General features: G+C 50.8%; 1 protein-coding gene across 1 annotated transcript in view; it reads left to right on the top strand.

The window, feature by feature from the left end:
• Nucleotides 1–22,909, top strand: part of CREBBP (CREB binding lysine acetyltransferase) — a 1,189,106-nt gene that overhangs the window by 861,551 nt on the left and 304,646 nt on the right. Inside the window, exons 18-19 of the mRNA XM_086939791.1 lie at nucleotides 14,875–15,021; nucleotides 15,486–15,599. Of these exons, the coding sequence (XP_086795917.1) occupies nucleotides 14,875–15,021; nucleotides 15,486–15,599 (261 nt within the window). The remainder of the gene's footprint in view (nucleotides 1–14,874; nucleotides 15,022–15,485; nucleotides 15,600–22,909) is intronic.

Genomic DNA, 22,909 nt, shown 5'->3' with positions numbered 1-22,909 from the left:
TCAAGAGACACTTTCGGCTCCAGGTAAGCTCTGGCTAAGAGCACTGACCCTTGGCACCCCCCAATGTTGGTTCAAGCCTGTGTCTCTGAAAAACCAACTTGGAGACAAAATCTGCTTTGAAGCCCATTTCAAAACCAACCGCACACTCTTGGCCCAAATCTGACTGGTGTGAGGCCCCCTCACTTTCGAGTTTCCTGAAGTTCATGGCGTCGGGCAGTGCATGATCTTCATCCGCCCCACAACGGGGAAAGTCTTAGATTGGGAACCCAAACAAGATCAGCCTCATACACTTGAATTGCCAAAGAAAAGATGACTTACATTCGAGGAGCAGATTTCAACAGAGCTCGAATAACGGTAGGAGAAAGCCATCATGCCACCACCCTGACCTCCAACCTCTTTGTCTCGCAAACCATGACCAACACCTTCTCAACCTCACAAACCATGAGTTCCACTTCTGCCTCGCACACCGTAGTGTCTTCATACACCACAGTCCTCTTTCCATTCCGATTCAGAAAAGGGGGTGGTGATGAACAGAGTGTCTGAATTAAGCAGACCACTCTTACCCAGTCCAAAGATCAGGGCTTGATCCATCACTGTTTTTTAGCTCACTGCACCATCCCAGCTCAGAACTTGGCTATATGCAAATTAGTCTGACCCTGGCCCAGTGCATCATGGGAACAGGGCAGACCAAACTACCAAGCCAATTCTTATACTGGGAAGGAAACAAGCTACCGGGGACCGGTTTCTGGCATTTCAGCCGTCTTCGGCCCGTCTTGCTTGAATCCTGATGGTGCAATGAGCTAGGGACTCACATCTGAGTATACCCTTCCACGCTTATGGTGGACAAAAATGATTCAGAAAAGGGGGTGGTGATGAACAGAGTGTCTGAATTAAGCAGACCACTCTTACCCAGTCCAAAGATCAGGGCTTGAGCCATCACCGTTGTTTAGCTCACTGCACCATCCCAGCTCAGAACTTGGCTATAAGCAAATTAGTCTGACCCTGGCCCAGTGCATCATGGGAACAGGGCAGACCAAACTACCCAGCCAATTCTTATACTGGGTAGGAAACAAGCTACCCGGGACCGGTTTCTGGCATTTCAGCCGTCTTCGGCCCGGCTTGCTATAATCCTGATGGTGCAATGAGCTAGGGACTCACATCTGAGTATACCCTTCCACGCTTATGGTGGACGAAAATGATTCAGAAAAGGGGGTGGTGATGAACAGAGTGTCTGAATTAAGCAGACCACTCTTACCCAGTCCAAAGATCAGGGCTGGATCCATCACCATTTTTTAGCTCACTGCACCATCCCAGCTCAGAACCTGGCTATATGCAAATTAGTCTGACCCTGGCCCAGTGCATCATGGGAACAGGGCAGACCAAACTACCAAGCCAATTCTTATACTGGGAAGGAAACAAGCTACCGGGGACCGGTTTCAGGCATTTCAGCCGTCTTCGGCCCATCTTGCTTGAATCCTGATGGTGCAATGAGCTAGGGACTCACATCTGAGTATACCCTTCCACGATTATGGTGGACAAAAATGATTCAGAAAAGGGGGTGGTGATGAACAGAGTGTCTGAATTAAGCAGACCACTCTTACCCAGTCCAAAGATCAGGGCTTGAGCCATCACCGTTTTTTAGCTCACTGCACCATCCCAGCTCAGAACTTGGCTATAAGCAAATTAGTCTGACCCTGGCCCAGTGCATCATGGGAACAGGGCAGACCAAACTACCAAGCCAATTCTTATACTGGGAAGGAAACAAGCTACCGGGGACCGGTTTCTGGCATTTCAGCCGTCTTCGGCCCGGCTTGCTATAATCCTGATGGTGCAATGAGCTAGGGACTCACATCTGAGTATACCCTTCCACGCTTATGGTGGACAAAAATGATTCAGAAAAGGGGGTGGTGATGAACAGAGTGTCTGAATTAAGCAGACCACTCTTACCCAGTCCAAAGATCAGGGCTTGATCCATCACCGTTTTTTAGCTCACTGCACCATCCCAGCTCAGAATTTGGCTATATGCAAATTAGTCTGACCCTGGCCCAGTGCATCATGGGAACAGGGCAGACCAAACTACCAAGCCAATTCTTATACTGGGAAGGAAACAAGCTACCGGGGACCGGTTTCTGGCATTTCAGCCGTCTTCGGCCCGGCTTGCTTGAATCCTGATGGTGCAATGAGCAAGGGACTCAAATCTGAGTATACCCTTCCACGCTTATGGTGGACAAAAATGATTCAGAAAAGGGGGTGGTGATGAACAGAGTGTCTGAATTAAGCAGACCACTCTTACCGAGTCCAAAGATCAGGGCTTGATCCATCACCGTTTTTTAGCTCACTGCACCATCCCAGCTCAGAACTTGGCTATATGCAAATTAGTCTGACCCTGGCCCAGTGCATCATGGGAACAGGGCAGACCAAACTACCAAGCCAATTCTTATATTGGGAAGGAAACAAGCTACCGGGGACCGGTTTCTGGCATTTCGGCCGTCTTCGGCCCGGCTTGCTTGAATCCTGATGGTGCAATGAGCTAGGGACTCACATCTGAGTATACCCTTCCACGCTTATGGTTGACAAAAATGATTCAGAAAAAGGGGGTGGTGATGAACAGTGTCTGAATTAAGCAGACCACTCTTACCCAGTCCAAAGATCAGGGCTTGATCCATCACCGTTTTTTAGCTCACTGCACCATCCCAGCTCAGAACTTGGCTATATGCAAATTAGTCTGACCCTGATCCCGGTAGCTTGTCTCCTTTCTGGTGAAGAATTGGCTTGGTAGTTTAGTCTGCCCTGTTCCCATGATGCACTGGGCCAGGGACAGACTGATTTGCATATAGCCAGGTTCTGAGCTGGGATGGTGCAGTGAGATAAATAACGGTGATGGATCAAGCCCTGATCTTTGGACTGGATAAGAGTGGTCTGCTTAATTCAGACACTCTGTTAATCACCACCCCCTTTTCTGAATCGTTTTTGGCCACTATAGGTGTGGCAGGGTATACTCAGACATGAGTCCCTTTCTCACTGCACCATCAGGATTCAAGCAAGCCGGGCCGAAAATGGCTGAAATGCCAGAAACAGGTCCCCGGTAGCTTGTCTCCTTTCTGGTGAAGAATTGGCTTGGTAGTTTAGTCTGCCCTGTTCCCATGATGCACTGGGCCAGGCACAGCCTGATTTGCATATAGCCAGGTTCTGAGCTGGGATGGTGCAGTGAGATAAATAACGGTGATTGATCAAGCCCTGATCTTTGGACTGGGTAAGAGTGGTCTGCTTAATTCAGACACTCTGTTCATCACCACCCCCTTTTCTGAATCCTCTTTCCATTCCGGCCACTCTGAAATGGACTTTGGAAGCCATTAGGAACTTCTAGATCCATACCAAGATACTATCCGACCTGTGAATGGAGATGACCCGTTGGATCCCTTCGACCACCACAACCTTGTGCCTTACCTTGTTAAGACCTCCCCACCGGATGACACCACTGCCATTGATGAAAATCACCACAAAGTTAAACTATACTTGGTGGAAGAATATTATGTTCGAGGTATATTATGTTCGAGGCATATGAGCTGCAGATCTCACTCTGAGCATTAGATCGCCACCTGGTGTTGGGCTCGGATGATTGCATGTTGTCGTCTTGGAAGAAGTCTTTGTAGTCAAAAGATAAGTATTGTATTGTATTCTTATATAGCGCTACTATCACCCTACGGGCATCTTGGCGCTCAAACAGGAAGTGCCGGTTATACCTGCAGTTCCAGATTGAAGCAGGGAGCTAGCCCCTAGGGAACAATATGGTCTTCAAACCCTTTCTAAATTCTGACAAGCAGTTGGCTACCCTAAGATACTGTGGCAGCCCGTTCCATAATTGTCCAGCTGTCACGCTAAAAGCCCTGCCACCAATTCTGGACCGTTTAAATCTGGGGACCAGGATTAGGCTAGTGTTAGCAGACCGTAACTGTCTAGGCGGTTCATACCAATTGAATTTGTCCTGTAATGGTAAAGGCCCCTGTCCATGAGCCGCCTTAAAGACGATGCACAGTGATTTAAAGCTGACCCGTTCTTTTATTGGTAGCCAATAGAGGTCTCTCAATGCCAATGATGTTGAGGAGCTCCATGGTCTATTCAAAGCCACTTTAGCTGCTGCTGACTGCACCCTTTGGAGCCCTTGAAAGATGTACTGAGGGGCTCCCAGGTACAGGGCATTGCAATAATCCAGCCTGCTTAACACTAGACTCCTCACTACCAAGGCTCGAGAATCTGCTGGTAGTAATGGGAGGAGCTTTCTCAGCATGCGGATTAGCTTAAAGCCAGCTTGGATGGTTTTGTTGGCCTGTGACACCATTTGAAGATTGACGTCCATTTGCACTCCTAGGTTTCGTACTGTATTCGTCATATTCAGAGAGTCTTCTTCTGGAGAGAGCCTAAAGTCTGTCATGGGGTGCTTAAAATTTTTTGCGGCTGAGCAATACATCACCTTCGTTTTCCCTCCATTCAGTTGTAGCGAATTAGCCTTGAGCCAGCCCGCAGTTTTCCGCATACACTCCTGGAAGGCCTCTAGAGAGGTCTCCTGCATGCCTTCCAAGGAAAAAATCAATTGGGTATCATCTGCGTAATTTATGACGCTGATACCCAAGGATTTAATGATGGACAGCAGGGGTTTCAGGTATACATTAAATAAAATGGGACTAACTGAAGACCCCTTTGGGACTCCGTGAAGGACAGGAGAAACTTCTGATGAAAACTGGCCTAGAGTCATCGTCTGTTGGCGGTCCAGGAGGTAGGACCGTAACCACTCAAAGGCTCTTCCTCTCACTCCGTTGTTCCACAGTCTTTGTAGCAGCACGGCATGACTCACGGTATCGAAAGCCGCCAACATATCCAGAGGGATGAGGATCGACGCATCCCCTCTGTCGGCGCGCAATCGAAGATTGTCCATCACTGTGGTCAATGCCGTTTCAGTCCCATGTGGTGGACGAAACCCAAATTGGAATGCGTCCAGCAACTGATTGTCCTCTAGATGTTTAGATAGGGTTCTGCTGACTGTCTTTTCCAAGATCTTTATTGGGAAAGGGAGGAGGGAGATCGGCCTGAAGCTGGCAGGTAGTGTAGGATCCAGCGATGGCTTTTTTAGCAACGGAAAAACCATTGCTTGCTTCCATGCAGCTGGGACTACACCTTCTTCCAAAGACTGATTGCAGATTATACGAAGCTGTGGAAACAACGTTCTGCCAAATTGTTTCCAAAATCTGTGAGGACTAGGGTCAGTGATCTCTAATGCAACAATCAGGTGTGCCCTAGACTCCTCCAATACTGGCTTGAAGGAAATTAACACAAGTGCCCATCTCAGATGCCACTTTTGGTTACAGGTATCAGGCTGTAGGTCAGAGGTGTAGCAGCACGTAATCGGTGTCCTGTTCAGTGCGGTGCATCCATCTGACGGCTGGCCAATTCCATATTGGAAAAGATAAAAAAGAGTCTCTAAAATGCCAAGGTGATTGCAAAACAAGACAACAAAACCTCTGAGGCAGGGCTAACAGCATCAGCAGCAGTCCTTTCTGTACTTGCAGGGTTCCAGGTTATACTGTAAAGGCAGATACCGCAGCAACAGTTGAAGCATGAACAGAAGCACTTTGCCCGTTAGTCCATCTGATCACTCACGACCTGTGGTTGAAAGGTTGAGGTTATTTCTGCCACAGTGGCAGCAAATAACCCCTGGCAAATGGGTCCTCCCAGTAGTACGGAACTAGTATGGCTTAGCTCTACACCATGTCACCTTTCAATGAGTCAAGACCACATAGACTATTGCTACAGGAAGTACAGGCCCTCCTCACCAAGGGCACCATAGAACCAGTACTTGCACACCAACTGGGTTATCCGGTGTACTCACTTAAATCCCTAAAAGGATGGAGCCCTCCAGCTGACCCTAGATCTAAAGAGCCCCCAACTGGTGCTTTCTGTTGCAGCAGTTCAAGATGACCATCCCCCTTCTTTTAGAAGTGGACAACATGGCCACACTAGACACGAAATACATCTATTTTCACATCTCCATCCATCGTGATTACCATTACTACCTGCGCTACTTTTTGACAAGGCAACAAAAACAAATTTCAAGGTTCTGCCTTTTGATGTGATGATGGCCCACAGGATGTTCACCAGATGTCTAGCAGTGGTGGTATGAACCTGCACAAAAACAGTATTCATGTTTTTCTTTACCTTGGCAATTAGATCATAATGTAACAGCTGCCAACAATGCCTAGCACACACTCAGACACCAGTGTGACAGGTATAACAGGTGATCATTACTACATGTGCCTCAGTTGTAGGTTGGGGAGTATATACCAACCACAGGGTTGTTAAGTAAGCTTAAATACAAGAGCAACTGGAACGCCACATCACCTGCATGAAGATCACAGTGAAAACACTTGTCACACTAGGCATTTCTCCCTCTTTTTTGAGACAAAATAGTACTCAAGACAGGCAACTTGAAAGTGATGTTCTACATCCAGAAGCAAGGGAAGCTCAAATTAATTGGCATTGGGCCATTAAGAATCACATTCTTCTACTAACAGTGCATCTCCCAGAAATAAACAATAATTTTGTGGACCTATTAAGCAGGATGGGAAATGAATCTCAAAGTACTTCACAAGTATTGTTTTAAAAATTGGGCCTTTTTATGACCAATCTGCTCGCCGCTGCTCAGAATGCAAAATGAGTAAAACTTCCTCTCCAGGTTCCCACAGTCCATAGGCAGTGCACCATGAATGAACTGGTCAGGGATGTCTAGTTATGCATTTCCTACACTGCCTCTGAGCCCAGTCGTAGTGAGAAAAATGTGGCAAGTATCTATCACCCTCATTCTTTTGGCATCAACTTTCGGAGAGACTGCCTTGGTTTGCCACGCTGCTAGACATGTCTTTACATTCCCACGAGAAGCTACCACTCACACCAGACCGTGTGACTCTGCATCAGGGTCAGCTCAGGCACCCAGATCCTGGTGAGTTGAATATAGCAAAATGGCACCTGAGGTTCTTGAGTTAATTACCTTCATCTCCCGGAGGAGAGCAGGCAAATCTTGCATAAAGCACATATGTCCACTATGTGGATTTGGTATGCTGCACAAAAGAAAATATTTCTCCACTACTGTTTAGGATAATACATTTGTTCGGAATATCATTTATTTTCTGATAACCTCTAGCCACAGATTTCTCATATTTTGAATATTTCCTAGGTGTGTGGCACCGCATGGTTCCGCACTGACACTGTCCTTGAAATTAAACGCAGGGCCTATAAAGGTGCCACTCCCACATGCTGTCAGTTCCTTTCTTTCCTCACCACCGGACACTGATCCTGAACTCCCTCTCCTCTCTGAAAATCATGTACCTCATAATTTTGATTAAAAATTCAAAGTGTGCAGTGAATGTCTCCCCCCAAAATGATGGGTTTTACTTTTTGCACCGACTGTCACAAACAAACATCTGTGATCCCCATCAGATGTGTCTGGGGTTGAGTCACAAATCTAAGACCTTAAACTGTGCATCTGAAAGAAACAGGTTAGTGTTAGATTCCTTACCTTAGAATATCCCCAGGCGTCAGACTGGAGCCGGAAAGTTTTACGTAGCAGTACCCCTGCGTGTCGGTAGGCATCGTCTGTGGTTCGGCGTCGTTGGCGCCGGGATGACCTCGCCGGAGTACTTAGACGCCGCCTTCGCGCGCTGACGTCAGTTCTTCTTTTTTGCGCGCCAGCAAGAGCAGATCCGGAAAAAGCAGTACTCCTTAGTCACTTTTTGACTAACTTTTTCGATCTTTTTGATCCTGTTTTAGAGTCGTAAGACTATCGGTGCCGGTAGAGATGCCGGGTTCAAGCCCTGTGCCGATTGCAACTGACTGATGCCGGTTACCGACCCCCATCACCGGTGCCTGTATTGCCTTGGGACCGACCATGACGAAAAGTCGAGCCCCGACTGCCGGGCCTTGACATCGAAGGCTAGGCAGGAGCGTTCCCGTAAATGCCTAAAGCTCAGGCAGTCGGCAGACGACATCGCTCTTCCGACTCCCCCCGACACTCGCGCGATGTGGCCGGGAGTTCGGGCGGCTCCGCCGGAGCCACAAGCGCCGCTGCCAGCTCCATATCCGCCGGTCCCTGGCTGAACGTGACGACGGAGATCATCAATGCCTTCCTCATGGCCATGACGTTGCTCTCTCCTCCGCCGGGTCCCGCTCTGGCGCCTTCGGGCCCCGCTGCCCAGACTGGGAGCCCAAGCGGGCCTGGTGCTTCGGCCCCGGCGCCGTCGACTACTTCGGCCCCGGCGCTGTCGACGACTACGGACCCGACGCCGCAGGGCCCCTCTAGATCCAGGTCACCGCTGTTCGACCTTACGACCCCTCCGCCGACTCCCAGGGTGTCGCCCCGGACGACATCGTCCCAGGTCCTACCCCCGGTCCGGATCTGGAGCCGGACCGGCGTCGCTAGACACCGCATTCAACACAGAGAGAAGAGCAATTCTATGATCCGGCCCCATCCTTTGAACCTGAGTATCAGGAGATGGGAGGCGAAGGAGATTGGGAGGGGTCAGAGGACCCTCTGGCACAAGAGTGCCAGTTGTATGAGGACTGGGCAGTGGATCTAGGGGAGGCCAGTGGTTTGGACACTTCGCCCGACACTGGCTTTGTCTCCCCTCCTACCGTGGCTACGGAGGAGGGGGCTGCTTTCAGTGTGGTGCTGAGGAGGGCAGCCATGGCCTTGGCTATTGAACTTGGCCTAACCTCCTCACCGAGGTCCTTAAACCGCAGGCAAGCTCTTCGGAGCCTCTACTACAGTTTAATGAGGCCCTTACTGACTTTCTGTTGGGCACTTGGTCCAGGCCCCGCTACAGGTCCCCCTGTAAATCGGAACGTGGCCAGGCGCCACCGCCTGGCCCAGGCGACCCTAGCTTCCTATCCACCCACCCCACCCCACCCCACCCCAAGAGCCTGGTTATCCAGGCCTTTAACTCCCAGACTGCATTCCCGACTGTTCCACCTGATCGGCAATCCAAAAGGGATGAGCAGTTCGGAAAGAAGCTGTTCTCCTCACTGTTGGACAGGCCTCGTGAAGGGGCCGCTCCCTCCCCGCATATTAAGGCCCGAGCACCGGCTCTCCCGGTGTCCCCAGAAGAACCACCCCGGCAACCCACAGAAGCAACCCGCAACCCGTCCCCAACGGGACGCCAGCTCCCGAACACCCCGACATCGGCTGGCCCGGGCCTCCATCAGCAGCATTGCCCCGGCCCAGCCGCCATCTTGGACACTGCACCACGAGGCCGCGTGGCCCCAGCTCGACCCCAACCCTGGGCCTGGCCAGGCCCCGACATCGAGGCACCACCATCCACCCAGGAGGTGAAGAGACCACTTGGCGGGTCATTGGGAGAAAGGAGTGTCGATGGCTCTCCCCCGCCAGGTGCCGATCGCCCCCGGTCTCCCCGGGCGCTGGCTCCACCCCCCTGCTGGGTGTCTGGACTCCCTCTTCCCGGACCTCCCGACCTCCAAGTGCGAGGGTCCGGACATCAAAGGAGACCAGACCTATAACTGGGGCAGCTCCAGAGCAGGAGGGCAGTTGTATCCTGGAGTCGAGAGACACCTTGAAGAACTCATCCTTGACGGACTGCTGGCGCTGCCGCAGCCCTGCCTTGTGAACTACCTCCGAAGCCTGCTGGCGCTGCCGCGGCCCTCTGCAACCTACACCTTCGTCGGGACCTGCTGCCGCTGCCGCGGCCCATCCTTGTGAACCATCGCTCTTGCCTGCTGGCGCTGCCGCGGCCCTCTGCAACCTACACCTTCGTCTGGACCTGCTGGCGCTGCCGCGTCCCATCCTTGTGAACCATCGCTCTTGCCTTCTGGCGCTGCCGCGGCCCTCTGCAACCTACACCTTCGTCGGGACCTGCTGGCGCTGGCGCGGCCCATCCTTGTGAACCATCGCTCTAGCCTGCTGGCGCTGCTGCGGCCCGACCTTCCAGACCTCCGAGCTCGCGGATTGTGAGCTCCCCTCCTGCCCCATCTGTACCGGACCGGTACCAAGACTGTCCCGCTACCCTTTCCCCTACAGAGACTAGAATTGAGAGGACCCTCGTGTCCCGACCTCACTGTATCGCTGATAACCTTGCTTCAAGAATCGTATATAAAGAGTGTTGACCTCATCCTTGTGTGGTGTCCATCTGTGGGGGGGGAAGTTACTCGTCTGTACGATCGCTGGAGACGGCCCTCACTGGAGGCCTCTCCCCCTGTCCTCGGCCGACCCTCCGGGTCCCCGTCTAACACTCACTTAGTTTGGGGTTGCGTTCGGTCAAAACCGCTTGCCTTTTGGGCCGTTATACCAACTCTCAGTGGGACACGGTCACGGAAGTGCTGCCAGGTTGGCCGGAGGAGGCCCGGGTCAAACTTGCTCAAACCCTTGCAGAAGGGCGAGATGCAGAACGGTATTCTCTCCGATGTGGGCTGGATACCACGGACTCGCTGGGCAGGGCGATTTCCACGACGGTGACGGTTCGCCACCACGCCTGGCTGAGGTCCGCCAACTTTTCGGCTGATGTCCAGAATTCCCTCATGGACATGCTGTTTGATGGCTGTCGCCTCTTTGGCGACAAGGCAGACAGTGCGATTGAGCGTTTCAAGGACTCCAGGGCTTCGGCCAAGTCCTTGGGCCTGTTGGGCCAGCACCAACAAACTTCTGCCTTTCGCTCCTTTCGTGGCCCCCTCATGTCCTGCCAGCCACGGGCCGCAGACTAACATCCAGCGCGGCGGCGGACGTGGTAATCGCCGTGGCGGTGCCAGGGGACAGCGGCGAGGCCAGTCCACATCCACCCCTGCAGCATCCGCCTCAAAGCCTTCCTAGTCCGAGCTTTCAGGTCCATACAACACCAGTGGGGGGCAGGGTTCGCCATCACCTCCTCCACTGGCGCACCATCACATCGGACAGGTGGGTGCTGCAAATCGTCTGAAGGGGCTACTCCCTCCCTTTCGAGGCGACCCCTCCAGCCATGCCACCGCGATACCACCGCGTGTCGGGGGATCACTTGCAACTTCTGCAAGAGGAAGTTACGGCCCTCTTGGCCAAGGGGGGCATCGAACGCGTTCCTGGGCCAGAAGTAGGGTGTGGTTGTTAATCCCGCTGCTTTCTGGTTCCCAAGAAGGACAAAGGGGACCTACGTCCCATCTTGGACCTGCGGAACATCAACGGCTTCCTCCGGAAGAAGTTCAAGATGCTGACTTTGGCTCAGGTCTTAGCTGCCCTAGACCCTGGAGACTGTATGGTGGCGTCTGACTTGCAGGACGCTTATTTTCACATCCCCGTGCTGCTGGCCCACCGGCGCTACCTGCAGTTCACGATAGGCCTTGAGCTCTTTCAGTTTACCGTGCACCCCTTCGGCCTTACCAGCGCCCCTCGGGTGTTCACAAAAGTAATGGCGGTGGTCGCAGCTCATCTGCGCAGATTGGGGGTGCCAGTCTTCACCTATCTTGACGACTGGTTGTTGAAGGCGGGCTCGCTCCAGGCAGTAGTCAGCCACCTCCAGACTACGGCCGACATCCTGCACCTGCTGGGGTTCTCCATCAATGTGCCGAAGTCACACCTGTGTCCCTCTCAGAAGCTCCTCTTCATCAGAGCTGTTCTGGACTCGGCCTCAGGTTTATCCTCCCGAACAGCGGGTTCGGGATATTCAGGCTCTGATTCCGATCTTTCAGCCTTTATCCCGAATGTCGGTCAGGTTGACGCTGCCGCTTCTGGGACTGATAGCCTCCTGATCATTCTGGTGCATCACGCCGGGTAGCGGATGCGGGCTCTGCAGTGGGACCTGAAGTTTCAGTGGGCCCAGCATCAAGGCAACCTGTCCGACCACATCCTGATCTCAGAGGGCACTGCGAGACAGTTGCAGTGGTGGCTCACGGACTGCTACTGGGTTAGCGGCAGATCCCTCTCCCTACCCCAACCGGAGCACGTAGTCGTGACGGATGCGTCCCTCCTGGGCTGGGGGGGCCACATGGGAAAGACGGAGATCAGAGGCCTCAGGTCTCCGGCAGACTCCCGGCTCCACATCAACCTTCTGGAGCTGCGGGCGATCCGACTTGCACTGAAAGCATTCCTCCCCTCTGTGAGAAGTTGGCCTGATATATGATGCTCACTCGTTCCAGTGATCACCTTGTATCAGTCCAAACAACCCTTATGGTGATTGGTTGTAAGTCAACCTTATAGACCAGCTATCCTAATGGTAGCATTGGACAAAGCAGTCTTAGGCTAAACTCTTTTGGCATGTGAAGCCAACTGTTTTACCACATATAACCCCTTGAATACCAGATGAAAGGACACCACACAGGTTGTTATGAAAATAAACAATATATTTATTACTAACAAACACCTCTGAACTCTTTATGAGATCAGAGGGCTAAGCACATAACAATACTCTTCAGAAAAATACAGTAAGTCGCACAAATTACAATGGTGCCCTAGGGGCACGGCAAACCATATACTAAGTAAATGGTATAAGTAGAACGATAGAAGAAATGAGGATTCCCAGAGGCTGTAGAATCGCTGGGGCTACACTACCCTAACCTTAGGTAAGGAGCAGGAGGCCCACGGGACGCGTGTGCAGTGTTAGAGCGCACACGCGGGTTCCAATGCAAAGTCAATTGGCAAAAACAAATTACGAAATAGGTAAGTAAAGACAGTTCCGACTGGTTGAGACTGAAACTACAGGATACCTGGACACTAGGAGAGGCAATCTACCTATGATCACCGAAATGCTCTTGTTACCTCACCCACTGGCTGCGGGTGCATAGGTGTGAAAGTGTGTCGGGTTTCTGCGTTGAAGTCAATGGAGCCTTGGACAAGGAGGAAGATGTCCGGAGTGATCCATGGGCAGATCGAGGAAGATGGAAACCTGAAAGCAGAGGGGACAATGTTCACAGTCACTAGCCAGTGACCGGAGTGGAACCAGGAAGGAACCAGATGATGTTGTCGCGATCAGGTGAAGAGGTGACACTTGACTCTGCAGCCACATGAATCAGGAGGTGTCTTCGACGACCAGGATGGAGGCACGAGCTGTCCCACGCAGGCTCTCGCTGTCGGTGGTGTCTGTTCCCAGATCGGAGTCAACAGGCCTTGGCAAAGGCAACCCATGCGGTGAGTGAAGATGGCGTCTGGTGCGTACCAGGAGGGTCCGGGGTACTTCTCTTTTGGAAGGAAGCAAGGGCCAGTCTGGAGCAACCAGACCAGCGGTGTAGTTTTCAAAGTTCGTCGTCTAGGAGGCCACAAGCCAGCCGGCAAGTGACCAGACAAAGCGTCGAGCAACAACCAGGCAGAAAGGCCCCACGCAGATCTCGTGGAGGCTGGAGGGCTAGTCTTCGGTGTAGGAGCTGCGCGGGCTGGGGCTTCTCAATCCCCAAAGCACTTTCTCGAGGGTGCCTCGGAGGTCATGCTGGAAGCAAAGTTCAGTTTCTTCAAGATGGCCGGTCCCACGTGTCTCGTCGCACCCACGGATCTCAGCTGTGCTGCAGATGTGAGTTCAGGTCGGAGAGGTCTGGAAGTCCGGGTCTCGTCAGGCTCTGAAATCTGGTTCCACCAGGAAGGACGCCAAAGTGAACCGCTAGGACGCTTGATGGTGCCTGCAGATGCAGGGTGGTCACTGCTTGGCCATAAGGGAGATAACTTCAGTTGTCTGTGGAGCCGAACGTCGAAGTCCAGAGTTTCTTCTTTGTAGAGTTGTTCAGGATAATCTAATTTGGAATGGGACCAGCTCCTACCTTTATTCTGCTAAGGGGGGCTGTACTAGTGACTAGGTCCCTTCCATGGGTGGGACCAGGAAGGGGGATGGTTACACCCCCTATCCTTTGTCCGGTTTCGCGCTGGGGCTGGAGTGCCCCAGCAACTGGTTTGAACCGGGGTATGTACAGGGACACCTTGTGTGCCCCAGGCATGTCTCATTCCTTTCAGCCCTGCCTATCTGGATACACAAAGTCCTGTCTGGGGCGGTGCTGGCACCTCCCCAGGCAGGAAATCCTTTGTCCAGGCCTCCGTTGCTGGAAGGACTCCCAGCAGCAGGAGGTCAGACTTGTCTGTGGCAGCAGCATCCATTTTGTGATGCTGAGGCTCGGGTTAACTTTAACCGGGGTTACAGTTACATACATGTCTTATCCCTCTAGAAGGATGGAATGCTACCCCTGTCGCCAGAACTGGCGAGGGGGTAGTATTCCAAAGCGTATGACACCTTACACGACATGTTTTGATAATGCTATGCCAAAGTTAGCAATAACCGCGAGGATTATAATGCACTTAAGAGTATATGGTATAGCGTTAGCCAATTGAAATGCAAAAAGTAATAGGATGCATTTGATGCTGTTGTCACTGCGTCTTATTTAAAAGTGTTAAGGGATCCTTGACCTGCCAAGGATCCTGGTTAATCTTGTTCTGAGAATTCTCTATGTATGTATGTATGTGTGTTCTTATATAGCGCTCGACTTACCCTAGGGCATCTCGGCGCTTGTATAGGGAACCCGTCCTGGCTTTTCCCTGTGAGATAACCCGTACTGGGCATCCCCAAGGTGAAAGCCAGGCATCCCGCCGCGGGGGGGCCGTTGTGGAGATTAAGCAAGCTTAATGCCCAGAGCTGCATAGTGTGAACCCATGCTTAGAGTGGGCACCAAAGCGAGAATTATCGAGTCCGTGGACAATTGGGCTCAAGACCCTGCCGCGTCGGGAATTGAACCCTGGTCCCGGGTCTGACCTCTGCTTCAGGGTATGCCTCCTCTAACCAGTGAACCACACTTCTCCACAACACAGGTGAAATGTTAGTTAACTCTGTTGTACTTGTGATCGGTTATTACAAATCTTGTCTTTTCTTGTCCCTTCAGGTTTGTGGATTCTGGAGAGATGTCAGACTCCTTTCCTTATCGAACCAAAGCATTGTTTGCCTTTGAAGAGATTGACGGTGTGGATGTGTGTTTCTTTGGGATGCATGTACAAGAGTATGGTTCGGAGTGTCCACTTCCTAATACCAGGTATCCCACCCTTATCATTCTGATCAATAATATCAGCGTAGATATGGTAGATGAAGCGTGACTTGTAAAGCTTGGCACACCGGTGGGTGTTAGTGATATAGTATTGCACATTAACAATGTAGAGAAACATGATTTTTAGTCCTTGGTTTTGCAGCTGTCAAATATATCTGGCTTTTGATCAACCCATTTAAAAAACAATCTTTTTTCCGCCAGCCTGTTTGAGATATGTGCTTGTTGCTATAGCAGTTTCATATAGCTCAGCCCAGAGCAGTATTGTTTTTGCTAGTGACATGCTTATTTTGACACTAATTGTGTATCCATGCTTGCTTTCTTTTTATTTTCCCAGCCATAAGTTTGTCTAACTTAACATAGTCACATATTTTACTACATCTGCAAGACTTTTCCCTGTTTTTCATGATATTGCATAGTTAACATCATGTGTTCTCTTTATCTTTTTCCAACAGACGTGTGTACATATCATATTTAGATAGCATACACTTCTTTCGACCACGATGCCTTCGAACAGCTGTATATCATGAAATCCTTATAGGATATCTGGAGTATGTGAAAAAACTTGGGTAAGCCTACTTTGTTACTTGTGGGAGGTAATTCTTATCTTATTAGTATCCATTTTTTTGTTTGTGATAATAACATTTATTTGAAAGAAATTATGCAGTTATTACTAAATATTGGATATCTGTTAAAGTCCACTTGTACTGGGTTGAAAACTTGTGTTGACCAAGTATGCATTTAGCAAAAGATTAGTACAACAATTGGAAGTTGCACTTGTAGAAAACTTGAAGAATTGTTCCACTTACAGAATTAGATTTTTTCTAATATGTCTTACCTTCCAGAGCTCTATATCTCAGTGTTTAGATTTTTGGTGTTTGACGGCCAATAGTGTTGCATAATATATTGTTGGGCCTCTATTGTATAAGTGACAATTCATTCATCACATCTGTGATGCACTTAATCATTATTTGTTATTTAGTCTGATAAAGACTTCTAGCTGCAGATTTCTCGTCTTTTAAGTATTCCCCAGGTGTCAGACTGGATCTGAAAACACTTCAGTAGTACCTCTGCGCAATGGCAAGTGGTGCTGGGCAGCTGTGCACAGATGCTTTGGAAATGACATGCAGATCCTATATAGATGCCACTCCTGTAACCTGCCATCAATTATTTTCTTTCAACTCCATCAAACACAAATCTGGAGTGCTCTCTCTCGTCTTTAAGACACCTCAATATTTTTCCAATTTTTCTGCGGTGTTCAATAACTCTCTTTCTGATAGAGAGAGCATCTAGATCCCGATTCGTCACCTTTTGATTATTCCACAGGCGTCAGACTAGATCTGTAAACTCAAACAGAATCTGTGTGGTAGCAGGTGGCACTGCATGGCTCTACATCAATGTGATTCCATTCCAGAAATGACACTCAGCCTATATAGACACCTATCCTGTGTGCCAATTTCAATTGCTTTTCATAGTTTCTGTACCCCCCGATTCGGAGCCCCCAAAGGAACATGAATCTCACCAGTTTGCAGATTGCTAGAATTGGGATCTCCATAATGTATAGAGTCCAGCCACAGAGCGCGGAGGATGGGAGGGTCAGTGAGGAATCTGCAGCTAGAGTCTCTACCAAAAAGAACATTATCAAAGGTAAATAACTTGCTCTTCTCAAAGAGACATCTTGTCGCAGATTCCTCGCCTGATGAATAGATAACACATTTTTGGAGGAGGATCTGACTTGACTCAAAGCACAAAGTCCTACAGGACCATGCAGTTAAAGGTCCCCTTTCAGCAACCCTGACCATCCAGACAATAATACTTTGTGAACTTCAAGAGGGACCCCCATGTAGCTGCCTGACAAATGTCTAAGACAGGGATTGTGCATGTTAATGCTTTGGTAGCAGCTTCGGCCCTGGTGGAATGGACACGCAGTCCTTCCAGAGGCTGCTTTTTAGCCAGTGTGTAGGAGATCTTAATGCCGGCTATAATCCAGCCAGATATGCTCTTCTGCACAGCATTTCCTTTCTTCGATCCAGGGAACCCCACAAAGAATTGATCGCCCAACTGATGTTTTTTTATACAATCTGTGTAGATACTCAGCGCTTTTATGGTGTCCGTGGGATGGAGTCTCCAGCAAGGTGATGCTTTGACTGACTTGGAACAGCGTCACAACTTTTGATAAAAAGCATGCACACATCCACAGAGCAGCTTGTCTGTAATGAAGGTGGTGTATGGCAGGTTGACGCAGAGCTAAAGCTCACTCACCCACTGTGCTGATGTAAAGGCAATGGGGAATACTCTTGAGGGAAAGAAGTCGTAAAGGGCAGCTGTGAATCAACTGAAATGGAGTGCACTTTAGAAACATAAGAATCAAGTCAAGGTCCTACCATGCATTGACAGAGGAAGAAAACAAATGTAAACCTTTCAAACGGCACATAGCAGTTGGAGATTTAAACAAAAAAGGCTGATATGGCAACCCCAAAACAGCCAAACGAGCCAAAATGTACCCTTTAACTATGTCTAGAGCATGGTATTGCTGGGCTAGGGACAAAACTAATAACACGTCAGATAGTTTGGCCTGGAGGGAATCAATATGACGTGCCACACCAACCAACAAAGCTGTCTCAATGACAAGCATATACAGTTTTTGTGGAACCCGGCTGCCAATATGACACAAATCGCCTCTGGAGGAAAGTCGAAGGTGTTCAGCTGTCTCTACTCAATCTCCAAGCATGAAGGTGGAAATTGGAAAGCCCTAGGTGTAGAAGCCTACTCTGCTTCCTCAATAGCAGGAGCTCCCAGAGGGGCAGCCTCACTGGAGGACCGATGCATAGGCCTGGGGTTCTGGATACCAAACTCTCCGGGCTCAATCTGGAGCCACTAGGATGGCTTCAGCCTAGTCGATACTGATCTTCTTGAGAACTCTGGGCATGAGTAGTATTGGTGGAAAGGCATACAGGAGTTCGAAGTTCTCTCTAGGCGAAACGCATCTGAGCGAGAGTCTCCTCTAAAATGTCCAATGTGCTGGCATTGCACGTTCTTTGTGGTGTTTAACAGATTGAGCCAAGTTCGCGGACGAGGCCTTGTCACCTCTGGGTGTAACGCCACTCATGATCCACTAGGCACCGTAGCTGAGCTTGTCTGCTGTGGTATTCTGTGTTTAACATCTTACTTTAGCCATTGTAATGAATTTCTTGTGAGTCCCCTTCATCATTACAGCTGTGACATCAGATTTATGGAATCATGTATTTATGAAAGTTCACTGTGGAATGTATTCCTTTGATTGATATAAAAGTTACTCTGGACCCAATGCTGTAGCTGAGACTAGCAGGCTGGGGTTTTAGAAGTCCTTCTTGAATACAGAATCTTTTTTACATACTTTGGTGTCTGGAGGATCTTCACATCTGCCCTATCATTCAACAACCTTCCACCTGGTTCACCACCAGGTAAATGTCTTGGTGATCCTGCCACTGTCAGAAGTGTACCACCTCCTGGCACAGGTTCCATGACACATACCCTGTTTGTTTCAGTACCACATGGTGATGGTTTTGTCCATGAGCACCTGTCCCAGACTCCATTTCATGAACAGAAGGAATGCTTTCTACAAGCGTATGACTCTCCACGCCAGAATGTAGATATGGAACCTCAGCAAGGAACCGCTGCAGTTTTGCAATCGAGGCAAATCATCCCCTTTGGTTTTGCTTTGTTAGCCCTAAGTTGGCAGGGTATGCCCAGATGTGGGTCCCTTGCTTACTTTTCCACAGGATTCAAGCTAGCCTGGCTGATAGCTGATTAGCCAGAAACCTTCCCGGGATGCTTGTTTCCGGTCCAGGGAAAACATAGCTTGGCAGTTCGGGCTGGACTGTTCCCATGAGGCACAGGGTCAGACTGATTTGCATATGGCCATGTTTGAACTGGGGTATCGGAGTGAGCTAAAGAGTGATGATGGATTAAACCAGACCAGTTGACTAGGGATGAGTGCTTGCAATGTTTAACACTCCGTCCATCATCCTCTTTAATTTTGCATGGCGTACAGAAAGACAGATGGATTCTCATTCACTGCCCCCCCGCCCGCCAATCTCTTTTTCTTTGGCCAATCTATCACATCCCTCTAAGAAAGAGTAGCGACTTCAACATCTGGACCAAAAAGGGTATTGTCGTTCTACACTGACCGCATACGAGAGTTCCAGGTAGACAACCAACTCTTCATGTGGTATGCCAGAGCTAAGCAAGGACGTGCCTTGCAGAAGCAAAACATGTCCTGATGAGTCCTGCTCTGTATCATGATCTGCTAAACATTGGCCAAAAAGCAATGTCCTGAGGGATTGCATGCTCATTCCACCAGTGCTAAAGCTGCTATCACTGTATTAGCACGTGAACTTCTGTTCCTGGATATCTGCTAGGTAGCAATGTGGGCTACTTTGCACATGTTCACAGAAAACTACTGCCTGGCCACTCGGCTTCTTTTGGGTGGGCATTTTTCCCGTTCAGTCCTGCAGGACTTCCTCGTATGAAATTGGTCCACAGACCCACATCCAGGGAGGTGTTCCTTGGGTTTCTATTCAGAAGGTAAGTAATCTCCCGCTAGAAGTCTCTATCTGATGAAGAAGTTGCTTACCTTCGGTAATGTCTTATCTGGTAGTGACTATCTAGCTGCAGATTCTTTAAGAACCCACCCATCTGCCCACTGTGCGAATAGATTTCTCGTGACAAGGCTGTTCCCCTTTCTCCAAGGCCCTGTCCTCGTTCGGCTTAGGGCGCGGGTTCCCCTTGGGATGCGCACCCTCGCCTGTCGCCACCCTACCCACTGTTCCCCAGCGTCGGGCGACTAGGGCTCAAATAAAAGCCTATGCTGAGGCTCTGGAGGCTTCTTTGGCCCATCCTCCACCTTCTGAGACGTCCACAGATCCCTTGCCTCGCGCGGGGCCTTCTGCGGAGTCGCCAGCGGCTTCGACCCCGGCGCCAGCAGGTTCAGCTTCAGGTTGTAGGAGGGGAATGTCGTTGAGGTGCAGTCCTTCGGGGCACCCCTCTTTGACCCACGACGTCCCTGCCTCGCCTCAAATCCCTATTGGGATTCCCTGTGGCGTCGCAGGAGGTCGCCGGGACTCAGGGCTTGTCCCCGAGTCCCCCTTGGTGCTCTGAACAGGCGGCTGCCTCGCCAGAGGCTGAGCCGGCACCTTATCGGCGCCAAAGGATTTCCTCCCCGGTCCTGGCGATGCCACGGGTGGAGGTCGGGGCCAGGGGTGCTTTCCCGAGTCCCTATTGGTCCTCTACGCAGGCAGCTGCCTCGTGTGAGGTCGAGCCGGTGCCTTTTTGGTGCTGTTCCTTAGCCAAACCAGCCCCGCCTCCGTCCCATTCTCCTAGAGAGCACGTGGTGGTGGAGGTCGATTCAGCGCCGCTGTGGTCCATTCCGTCGCCAATCGACGTCGAGCCGGCGCCTGTGGCTGACTCCATGGCACTGTGCCTGCGTCGACTCTTCTCCAGAGGTTCCTTCCTCTCCGGAGGTTCGTCATCTCCTGGTTTCTTCTTCTCCGGAGACAACACGTCACGTTGTTGCTTTTTCACCAGCGTCTTCTGGAGAGGGCTCCTCGCCATCCCCGTCGCCTCAACCCTCGGGCCCTCTCTTCCGCAGCTCGCGGTTGGTTGCTCTGCTGGCTTTTCGGTCTTCCCCAGGGGCTGCTCAGGTTCCCCACTCATCTGTGGATCCCCTACCATTCAGGGGCTGGCTGTTTATTCCTCCGGCTGGACTTGGGGACAGAAGGCTTAGTTTACAGCCGTCGCCCACGGAGGAATTGCTTTCTCCCTGCGGCAGCCTACGGAGGCCAGTGTTGCCTTTGTTCGGGCTATTTCCACGGCCGCTTGCATTTTGCCGATGGATGACACCGTCGCCCAATTCCCTACTGATCATCTGTTGGAAGTTCTCCACCAGGGCTCTGATGGACAGGAGCTGCTAATTCCATTTGAGGCTTCGCTCCACAACTCTCTTTTGGGGCTTGGGGGCGTCCTGCCACAGGTAATCCAGTGCCCCAGGCGCTCCTACACCGCCACCGTCCTGCTCCGCACAACCCAGTCTGCCTTTCCTTCCACCCTTCTACTCGGGCCCTCTTCTGCAGACTGCTTTTCCTTCCTTGCCTTTGGTGTGGTTTCCTCCGTCACGGGAGGCCCGGTGGTTGGATTCATGGGGGCGTAACATCTCCACTTCCTCCACTGCTGCTTTGCAAGTGCTCAACACACCGTGTGTGTTAGCCAGGGCTACCTCTAGGCTGTGGGATTCTGTAGATTACCTTCTGTCTAATGTCTCCCAAGAAGGTGCCTATGCTGATCTACGGCACCATGTGTTAGATGGTCGGGAGTTGGCTGCGTTTATTCTCCGTGCGGCCTTGGATGTTGCTGATGCTCTTGGCCGTGCTATGGCCGGTTCTGTGGCTCTGTCGCCATGCTTGGTGGCTGGATAGTGTTTTTCCTGAGAATATTAGGGAGCGTCTAGTTGACCTGCCCTTGGATGGGGTTCTTTTGTTTAACACACACACGGTCTCTGCCTTTCAACATCTCCTTGCGGGGCTCCGTCCCCCATCTCCCTCCGTAAGCTTGCTTGTTGTTCCTCTGGGGCTTGATGGGAGGCTTTATCCCACCTTTTTCCTGGAATCTGGTGTTTTGAGTGGCCCGTCTGTATGTTCTGTGTGGTTTGACGTGCCTTCGGCGTCCCTAGGTTGGCCCCTCTCTTTTGTTGGCTGCTGGTTCAGCCCCTCTGGCAATAGTGTCTTTTTTGGCTGACTGATAAGCCATCTGTGGTTCTTACCGCAGGTCCTTATGTTCTTGTCCTCTGATGCGGGATTCTTTCCCTAAGAGTGGTTCCCATGTTTTCTTTGGGATGTGTCTTCCTTAAGTGGGGTACTTGTAGCTATTTTATAGCTCTGTCCTACACTGGGAGAGTGTGAACTCCCCTATGCGGCTTCCTCAGCTTTCCTGGCGTCACTATATACCGCTGGTTCGGTTTCTTTGATCTTTGTCTGCTCCAGGTTCTGTAATTTCAGTATCCGCTGCATCACTGGACCAGCATTGGCTGCCGTCTGCGGCTTTGTGCTGTGGTGTTTCTGCCCTTTTTTGTCCGGCGTTTCGGCTTGGGCCTCTGTCTGGTGTACCAGAGAGGATAGGTGTGAGAAAGTACCATCGTTCTTTCATGGTATGCCCCCACTTTTTGCTGATGTACTTTGACTGAGTGTGCCCTGGGCTCCTGCTAATCAAGTGTCCAGGGCCTGTGTTCCTTCCCTAAAACTGTATTGAAACCTAAACCCAATTGGCATCTCTGGCCTCATGTCAGCCCTTAGTAAATGGTACCCTAGGTACCCAGGGCACTGTGACCAGAGAAGACCCCTAAGGGCTGCAACACTTATTGTGCCACCCTTAGGGGTCCTGTACCCTGAGACACACACACTGCCTTTGCAGGCTGAGTGTCTTGGTGAAGAACAAAACAAAGAGTCGACGTGGCACACATCCCTATGCGCCATGTCCACAACACACTTCCCTGGCATATCTGTCACTCCTCTAGCTGGGTGCCCAATGCATGCCAGTGGTGTGGGTACAGGTGCATGAGCCCTGTACCCCTGCAGTACCCAGGTCCATTCCTGGGCACTGTAAGTGCAGTGCTGGCATTAAGAATATATGGTGCTGGGAGTTTGTCATCACAAACTCCACAGCACCATTATGGCTACACTGAAGACTCAAAAGTTTGGTATCAAACTTCTCAGCACATTAAACCCACACTGATGACAGTGTGGGATTTAATGTCAAATGCATGACAGGGGGCATCTTAGAGATGCCCACTGAAACCTAACCAACTCCCAGTGTCCTTACTGAGTGGTTGCAGAGGCTGCCACCACCA

Source organism: Lissotriton vulgaris, chromosome 10, assembly GCF_964263255.1.
Source record: "Lissotriton vulgaris chromosome 10, aLisVul1.2, whole genome shotgun sequence".
In the NCBI taxonomy this organism is placed as follows: domain Eukaryota; kingdom Metazoa; phylum Chordata; class Amphibia; order Caudata; family Salamandridae; genus Lissotriton; species Lissotriton vulgaris.
The sequence above is the reverse complement of the archived record's forward strand: the minus strand, read 5'-3'. Positions and strand labels throughout refer to the sequence as shown.